Below are 9,377 nucleotides of genomic sequence, written 5' to 3' on the forward strand. Positions count from 1 at the left end.
TTTTTAATACCCAGGATTTTGAAGAAGGTTGTTTTTTGCTTACAAAATGTGGCACAGTTCAAGTTACTCCTCAGCAAATCTTTGTTACTGAGAAAGGAATAGCTGTCATCTCATTCCTGTTGGCCATGTTCAGACCTTTTGTGGAAGGCTACCAGGTACAAAACTCATTGCTAAACTCCATTTCATCAGTCTTTGTTTGACTCCTTTCTTGGAAATGCCAATAAGTATTATGTGACATCTGTGGCAGTTGATACCAGTACTGAGATTATGCAATTATTTTAATTTTTTTAGAAGTATGTTTTATCTTATATTTAAAAAAGTCATTTTTAAATGTCTTTAAAAATCTGAAATCAATTATAAAACAAGATTACAGCCCAAGTTAAGCAGTAAAAGCAACAATAAGGCTTGCAATCAAAATTGCAAATGGAGCAAACCCTGTAGTACAAGGATGATAAAACTGCTTAGTACAGTTATGTTAAGGAAAACAAAAATATGATAGAGTTGATATTTAAAATATAATTGAGTAGCACCTCTTACAGTATATCCTTTACTGAGAGATGTCAGAATACAATGGATAAGATCTATATTGTTTGAGGAAAGAAGCCCCTGCCTCTAATCATTACTAACTTTTCACCTTTGAATTTCTTGATGCTTCAATAAGTCTTGCACTATTTAAACAGCCCTCCAGCCCCTTTTCATATACTGCTTTGAAAATTTAGGAGGATTTCAAAAGTAGACTGTGTAGTGTGGGTGGCATATAAGTTAAATAAAACAAACAAACAAATAAATAGTAGGGGAAATTTGCCAAAGAAAGAAGTCATCTAAAATACTACTGGGAATATCCAACCTTTTGAGTAGGTCTTTGGAAGTCAGTTCAATTTTTTTAAAAAATGTTGCAAACTTTCCCCCTCATCTCAAATGTTGTTTTATTGCAGGCTTTCCTTCACTCAGTTATTTTGTTTAGTTTCTTTTATGAAAAAAAATGATTGGTTTATGAAAGAATGGTGATTGCTTTGTAACACAAATGTATCAATGTTTTTTATAGCTAATCTGCAAGTATCTTTCTAAGGAAGCAAATGAGGCCTTTACTGAGAAACAATTTGTGTCTGGCACCCGAAACTTTGTTTCTCAGCTTCTTGAGACAGGTGTGTATTCTTTGGATAGTGCTTTATTTTATTTATTGAGCTTTTTGGTATAAGGATTTGTTTTAATTGCTCCCCTTCCTCCTGTTTAGGAAGCACTCAATGTTATGAGGTCCTGTCTTCAGATATGCAGAAAAATGCTTTAGCAGCTCTTGTGCGACTAGGTGTTGTGTCAAGATTAAAAATGTGAGTAATGGTTTGTGAGATAAAAGACGGAGATGATGTTCTATTTCAAATAATCAAAGATGTTCACAAGAAAGCAAAGATGTAAGATTTATTATCATTGTACCAAGTTCCAAATGCTAAACAATCAACCATAAAAACCCAATTATACAGTAACGATGCATATAGTATTTACTAAAGTATGTCTACGTCCCATGGATGGTTTCTACTTGATGTCCCAATCTTCCAGTTGGAAAGTTTGTTCCACACAGATCTTGGAATAGGGAAGGAGATGAGTTTTGCAGTTTTCTCCTCTAACCAGCGACTAAATCATGTTATTTCCTTAGCTATTTTGAAGGGAGCTCCAGTCCCTTGGAGCAGATTTGGAAGGCTGTGGAGAGCTATAGCGATTTGGAAGAAATTGCTTCCCTTTCCATCCTCTTGATGGAAGCCTTTACTAGATCAAAGAGCCTTTCAGCAGAAGACTGATGGTGGATTACAAAAGGTTGCTCAACAGAATGCACAACCCAGCTGAGATAAAACCCAGTTGAAAATTTAACACCAAATGTAAAACACTAATAAAAAAACTCATCAAAGAAACACTGTGAGAGATACTAACATTGAATGCTTAGTCATGTTAACTGTGGGAAAGTTCCTTACTTTCTTTATTAGTTTGGCTTTGTTATCCAGCATGAATCCAAATCAAATGATAATTCTTCTATTGCTTCTAAAAACCCTTCAGCTTTGCCGAGATATGAAAGAATTGCATGAAGACAGCATCATTGAAATAGTCTCTGAGATTCATTCTTCCTCAGCTATGAATTTCTGTAGTTCTTAATCCCAAACTCTCTACATGTTCTGAGCTTCACCTCCCAGAAGCATCAGCCAACATGGACAACAGTCAGGAATTCTGTGAGCTGGAGTTCAGAACATTTGGGGGGGGGGGAGTAAAGGTCGAGAGCAACTCAATCTTTGCCATTCTGTGATGTATATAGACTGTAAATTTAAGAAGGCATTCTCTATTGATCTTGCAAGCTGTGAAGAGTGTCTCTTAAACAGACTTAATCCAAGTTATAAGAGTTTAAGTCAAAACCAGAAATCTGAATTCAACTTAGAGTCAGCGGAAATGCTGTGATCTTGAGAGTATCAGTCTATTGACAAGATGGTCTCCTTCCCATTAGAAGACAAAATGCTAAGTTTTGTATCCAGCAAATGCTATTACAATTACCAGGTGCAGAGTACTGTATATTACAGTATTTAATCCTGAAAGCAACATATGAATGGGTTTCCATTTCCATGCTTGGTAGGATTGAAATGTTGCAGACATACTGTACATGTGGCTACCACAGCCTAGAGTTCCAGATACAGTGGTGAATTCAGAAGCATCCCAAATCTGAGAGCTTGATGTATTAAGACACATGAAGTTTTCTCAGATGTCCTTCTGATCAGAATGTTTGTTGAACATCAGAAGCAGCAAGGCCCTAAACGGTCGAGCCTTACAAAACCAAAAGAGCACTGGCAGCTCTTTTTTGTTTTTAAAACCATTGTCCTGTGATATTCTTGATGGTTTATATAAGACATTCTGGGAAGCCATTCCTCTTAGAAATAATGAAAATTCTGATATAAACCTTGAAAAATATCATTGAGGACACTAGCATGAGAAAGAGCTGGCAGTGTTCCTTTGGTTTTAGTAAATTTCAACTGTGGAGAATGGCAGGAAAACGTTTTTATTCTTTTGTTTTTTAAAAAAGAGGGAATGATAGCTATAGTAACTGTTGCTTACTTCTGAAAGACAGTGGACCACTTGTCATTTTCAGGCCACATACTGTCAGTTAAAACTGATGGCAAAAAAAGAGAAGTTACTATAGTTCATATATTCAGTTCACATATTCAGAATTGTATTCATGTTTTTTAAATTAAAGTACTGGAAGTTTGCAGGTTTAGTTCTTGTTCTTTTCTCCCCAGGAATGGTGGATTCACTTACAGTGTAATTAAAGAGGCTCTGAGCAAAACTTCAGGAATGTTTGGTAAGTCTCCTTATTAGTGTATGAAAGTACTCTGAAATCTTATTTTTCTAGGGACACAGCAGGGTGGATAGAAATCAATGTTTTTAAAAAAACTAAATTGATTTAAATCAAATACATTTTTATTTAAATCATAAAAAATCAGATTTTTTAAATTTAAATTGTGGTTTAAATTGTAAATCAATTTTATATATATCAAATCCACCCTGAGACACAGTCTTTATTTGCATTGGTCAGTTTCCGTATAGTAAATACATGATCTTACTATATAGCTATCTATATTTCTTTAATTCATATTTGCTTCATCCTGAGTAGAGCTCCTTTACTTTTACCACCTTGTATTCTACCTTGGCTGTTGTAACTCTGTTCATGTTTTGTTTTCAATTTTTTTACAAAAACATACAGAAAAACTTTGGCTGATGCAGAAAATAAATTCATATTTAAGATGTCAGTTGCTGTGTATTATAAGGGTTTTAAAAAATGTCTCATTTTTGTGCACTCTAGTACATGTCACCAGTCCTGCTTCTTCTAAACCAAAATATGCAAAATATAGAGCTCCAATTCATTTTTGGTGGCCCTCCAATTTTTTTTAAAAGCAACAGATTACTATGACAAATTGCAGATTCTCCACTGTTCATACTAATGGCTTCCAAGTCACTTTCATGTCTTTTAAAATCTTTAACTAGTGCTAGTTTAATTTGTTCAGTTGTCATGGAGAGCAGAGGACTTCCATTTTTGTCCAAAATGCCTATTCTTTGATTTCCTTGTTTGCTCAAGATTATTAAGACAAAGCACAAGTGTTTTAGACAAAAATAAAAGTGGTAAGCTCTCTTTAATAATTAGATTGAGGTAGACTGATTTTTTTAAAAAAAAACTACAGAAATAACACACAGGATCATTCCAGAGTTGTATCAACAACAAGGAAGCTACAGTTAACCTTAATAAAGCTTTAATAAAATCCTTGATAAAAGGCTGAATAAAACCTTAATGAAGTCCTTGATTAAATGAAAAGCATTATTAAAACCTTACAAATATTACATTAAATATTGAAACATTAGAGTAAATTAATCCCTCCAGCCTATTCAATACTAACTTACCCAACAGCCTCTCCCAGCCATGTCTGTTGAGTAGTGCAGCCCTAGGGATGGTGGCAAATCTGAAAAATGACATTCAAAGCCTCTGGGCTTATTCCCCCCCCCACACACACACTTAAATCTTTAAGCATTTTATTCCAATAAACAAGTAGACATTTTTGTTCCCAAACCAGTCAATAGCAATACTGTATCTGCATTCCTGTCCATTTGGGCATTCCATTGTTATATTGCCCTATTTTTTCACTGTAACTATCTTGTATGCATCTGAAAGCAACTAATCAAGCCTGACACAGATTTGATTGTTTTTCCTGTTAAATCTCCTTCTAGCCTTGTCTTATCTTCAGGCATTTTTCTTATTCAAAGATTGGTCCTCTCATTGACTCATCCCACCATTCCTTTTCCCCAGTATGTCTTCAAGCTGCTGCTTCTTTGGTTAAGCACTTTTAGTTGTTGTCCAGGCTGTTGAATAAATTTGAAGATTATTGAGATTAATACACAGCAGTATTGTTTATGTTGTCTGAGATTCTTCAGTAATCTCCAAACTGAGAGCAAAAATAAAGACTCTGGACAGAGACGTTCTCTGGACAGAGACATTCCCTTCACCGAGAGTGTATTTACAAATACATAGCACCTCAGTGCTAGCAAAGTCCATGATTCCAACTGACAAAGTAACATGCTGCTCCTCCATAGTGTAGTCTGCTTAGTGTAGTCTGATGCAATCATGACAGAGCAAATTGAACTCTGCACATGTGCAGCAGAGTCACATGACTTTCACTCTTGGGTCACTGTCAATCTGAGTGATTCAGCCTTTTCTTGTTTCCCACAAACCACCAAGGGAATTCCATATTACATTTTATACAAAATGCTGATAAAGATTTAATTTATCTCCAAGGTTGGTCAGGTATGGGTTAAAAAGTGTCTTACTAGAAACAGCAGTCAACGTATGTTGAGGCCAGGATAACATGGTGCTCCCCATTGTCATCCCTAAATGGATAGGACACAGTTTATGCAGACCATTGTCATGAAGTGTTTCTCTTCTGATCTGACCACGGGGGCTTGTGCATGCGGAGCCCTTTCGAGAAGGTTGGAATCTGCCAGAACCAATGAGTGCAGCACATAATATGAAGTAGAGAGGTATCTATAAAAGTTTTCCAAGAGAATTTAAAGTGCTCTCTTTCAGTATCCATGGCTCAGAATTATTGTGCTCTGTGTTTTCATCTTTTAGAATCTAGGATATCTGTAAGGAAACCAGTGGCTGCAAGACTTTAAGTGGAGGCGTCTTGAGTGGCTTCCCTTCTGAATGCTGCAGTTTGGATAACTGATAGAAATCAGTCAGGTGATGGACAGGTTATTGAAGACCACAGTACAAGCTTTCCACTGAGAATGGTTACCACTACACAGTGGCAGAGAAGAACTCTTGGGGTCAGAATACTTTCATTTCCACTTGAACTTTAGTAGCATTGATGCTTAGGATTGTTTGTATACTCATTTTCTCTTTAATAAACAGCATTTGTCTCAGCCACAGTTAATACCTGACAGAATTACACAGTAACATTGGAAATGTTTGTCATGATAAGGAGATGGTGATTTTTGTATTATTATTGTGTTTGTGTGTGGAAAAAGCATTACTGAGAAAACTAAGTATGTAACATTAAAAGCAATATTTAAAGGAAAACATGATTGGTTACCATTATATTTATGAAGAGATTATATTATTTTCATGGAATAATTCCCGCAATGCCAATGCTGTAACCCATTTTTAAAAGAAATGTATGTGAGTCTGTAAAAATATTAAAAACTTAACAAACAAATAATGTTTCTGATGTCAATGTAATGTGCATTTCATAAGTGGTGTGTGTATGTGTATATGAGCCCTCATATAGTGTTTCTTAAGAAACTGCACACTTGTGCATAATTACTATAGAAAAACTCCCACTGCAATCAGGGAATTTTCCTCTAAATACAGTTGGATCAGCTGCACTACATTAGATTGACGGTTGCTATGGAAAGCAGTGGTGCCCCGCATAGCGAGGTTAATCCGTTCGGGATTAACCCTCGCTATGCGAAATTGTCGCTAAACGGAACGTAAAAGCCCATTGAAACGCATTAAACGATGTTTAATGCGTTCCAATGGGCCCTAAACTTACCGTTCAGCGAAGTTTCCTCCATAGCAGCAGCCATTTTCGCGCCCTCGGTAAGCGAGGGGAGGGCCCGAAAACGCTGCGCTGGCGTCCGTCGGCCATTTTACAACCGCCGAACAGCTGATCGCCCGACTCAGTGGGAGGCTTGGGGGGGCGGCGGCAAGAGGAAAAGAGGGAACGTGGGGGGGGGGGGATGCGCGAGCGTGCGGCTTCCCTGCCTTCGCCTGCCTGCCTTGCCACCTTCCTTCCTTCCCAGGGCGTCAGGAAAAGGACGAGGAGGAAGAGGGAAGGGGGGAGAGGAGGACGCGCGAGCGAGCGACCGGCAGGCTTCCCTGCCTTCGCCTGCCTGCCTCGCCGCCTTCCTTCCTTCCCGGGGGCTTCAGGAGAAGGATGAGGAGGAAGAGGGAAAGTGGGGGGGGGGAGGACGCGTGAGAGAGTGACCGGCAGGCTTCCCTGCCTTCGCCTGCCTGCCTCGCCACCTTCCTTCCTTCCCAGGGGCGTCAGGAAAAGGATGAGGAGGAAGAGGGAAAGTGGGTGTGGGGGGGGAGGACGCGTGAGCGAGCGACCAGCAGGCTTCCCTGCCTTCGCCTGCCTGCCTTGCCGCCTTCCTTCCCTCCCGGGGGCGTCAGGAGAAGGATGAGGAGGAAGAGGGAAAGTGGGGGGGGGGGAGGACGCGTGAGAGAGTGGCCGGCAGGCTTCCCTGCCTTCGCCTGCCTGCCTCGCCACCTTCCTTCCTTCCCAGGGGCGTCAGGAGAAGGATGAGGAGGAAGAGGGAAAGTGGGTGTGGGGGGGGAGGACGCGTGAGCGAGCGACCAGCAGGCTTCCCTGCCTTCGCCTGCCTGCCTTGCCGCCTTCCTTCCCTCCCGGGGGCGTCAGGAGAAGGATGAGGAGGAAGAGGGAAAGTGGGGGGGGGGGGGAGGACGCGTGAGAGAGTGACCGGCAGGCTTCCCTGCCTTCGCCTGCCTGCCTCGCCACCTTCCTTCCTTCCCAGGGGCGTCAGGAGAAGGATGAGGAGGAAGAGGGAAAGTGGGTGTGGGGGGGGAGGACGCGTGAGCGAGCGACCAGCAGGCTTCCCTGCCTTCGCCTGCCTGCCTTGCCGCCTTCCTTCCCTCCCGGGGGCGTCAGGAGAAGGATGAGGAGGAAGAGGGAAAGTGGGGGGGGGGGAGGACGCGCGAGCGAGCGCGCGCGCGCGGCTTCCCTGCCTTCATCTGCCTGCTTCGCCGCCTTCCTTCCCAGCCAGCGTGGCCCCGCATCACTCTCGCGGCGGCGGCGGCTCCTTCCTGGCACCCGTCGGCCCGTCTTCGGTAAGCGAGTTTTTCCCATAGGGACCGACACGATGCCTTCGCATTAGCGATCCCAGAGAAGGGATCGCTATGCGAATTCTTCGTTATACGGTGCGCTCGTTATACGAGGCACCACTGTATTAAGAACTATACTTAGCAATGCTTGGTACAGATGTTTCCAAGCTCATGCTTTAAGTTTAGACATGGGGTATTCGTTTTCCCAGGAGATGAATACAAATATTGGCACTACAGGCACCCGGGCCATTTGGACTCCCCCCCCCCCCCCCCCGAACTGCTGGTCCACTTACCGCTCGCCGTACAGCGGCACAGCCATTCTCATTTGTGTTGTACCAATTATGGAAGTAGCCCAGCTGGCGGTTTCCCGCCTCCCCGATTTACTGACCACTCAGCAGCTGAGCGGCGAGACTCATCATCCCGCTCCCCACCAGAGTGGTTGGCTGTGAAGGGAGGCAGGGAAGCGCTGGCTGGGCAACTTCTGCAATTGGCACAACATGAAAGATGGCTGTGCACGACTTATAGTGAGCGGTGAGTGAGTCAGACGGTTCTGGGGAAGGGTTCAAAAGGCTCAGGCACCTGTGGTGTTGATATTCGAAGACAAATACAAATATCCCATCTCTGTTTAAGTTGTCAAGGTTCAAAGCAACAGATCTGGACAAGAAAATCAGACAGATTCCCCTGGCTCTTTGAAGGCTGCTTCCAGCAGCCTGATAACTTATCTCTCAGATGAAACTCAGAATCAAGATAGGGAGCCAGGAGTACTTGTATATGTCAAGCAAAAGCTGTTTGGAAACCTAATACAAAGGTGGGTGCTAGTTTCAGAATAGGGTTGTGAACAAGCACCACACAGCTTTTTTGTTGCCTGGATCAGCTTCCTGCAACAAGTGTCTCATGTCACTGAAATAAAGGGTAGCTGTATGACCCAAACAAAATAAAATACAAATGTAAACATAGGCGATACCTTTATAAACCACTAAAAAAATGATCATACAATACATGAGATTTCATGGATCAAAACACCATTTCATCAGGTTTGTACTAGAGATGGGAGTACAGTATTCATATTTGTATACAGTACTAATATCCTCATGCAGCTGGACGTAACATGGGGCCGGCCATGGCGGCCAGCCCATCCACTTACACGTCAGGCAGTGGTGGCGGCAGCCTTGCTCATCCTCCCAATTGCTCCCAGAGCTCTGCTTTCTTCGTGCTCACCTGGCCACTCCAGGCGGCTGGAAGGGAGGACAAGTTTCCCTGCACGGCTGCTGAGTTGCTAGCTGAGCAGGAAGAGTGGAGCTCTGGGAGCAATTCGAAGGATGAGCGAGGCTGCCACCGCCGCCCAATGCATGAGTAGACAGGCTGGCCCATCGTTAAGTCCAGCTGTATTTAAGTCCAATTTGTATACAAATACCCCCATCTCTAGTTTGTACCAGTGTGGAGAACTTCAAAGTCCAAAATTCATGGCAAGATGGATTTTGCCAGGAAAGTCATTTTTCGATGTAAAGTCCAAAAG

General features: G+C 42.2%; 1 protein-coding gene across 5 annotated transcripts in view; it reads left to right on the plus strand.

The window, feature by feature from the left end:
* The window catches only part of GNPAT (glyceronephosphate O-acyltransferase), a 32,575-nt gene extending 26,339 nt beyond the window's left edge, over window positions 1-6,236 (plus strand). For 4 of the 5 annotated variants that reach the window (XM_072993802.2, XM_072993811.2, XM_078383164.1 and 1 more), the window contains exons 12-16: window positions 15-155; window positions 1,046-1,145; window positions 1,235-1,328; window positions 3,270-3,331; window positions 5,648-6,236. In XM_072993802.2, the coding sequence (XP_072849903.2) occupies window positions 15-155; window positions 1,046-1,145; window positions 1,235-1,328; window positions 3,270-3,331; window positions 5,648-5,691 (441 nt within the window). In that variant the 3' untranslated portion in view covers window positions 5,692-6,236. Of the gene's footprint in view, window positions 1-14; window positions 156-1,045; window positions 1,146-1,234; window positions 1,329-3,269; window positions 3,332-5,418; window positions 5,557-5,647 lie in introns of all 5 variants that reach the window. The other variant, XR_012085028.2, reaches the window with a different exon arrangement.
* The last annotated feature ends 3,141 nt before the right edge of the window (window positions 6,237-9,377 follow it).

The sequence above is a fragment of the Pogona vitticeps genome, chromosome 1 (assembly GCF_051106095.1).
Source record: "Pogona vitticeps strain Pit_001003342236 chromosome 1, PviZW2.1, whole genome shotgun sequence".
Taxonomy (NCBI): Eukaryota; Metazoa; Chordata; class Lepidosauria; order Squamata; family Agamidae; genus Pogona; species Pogona vitticeps.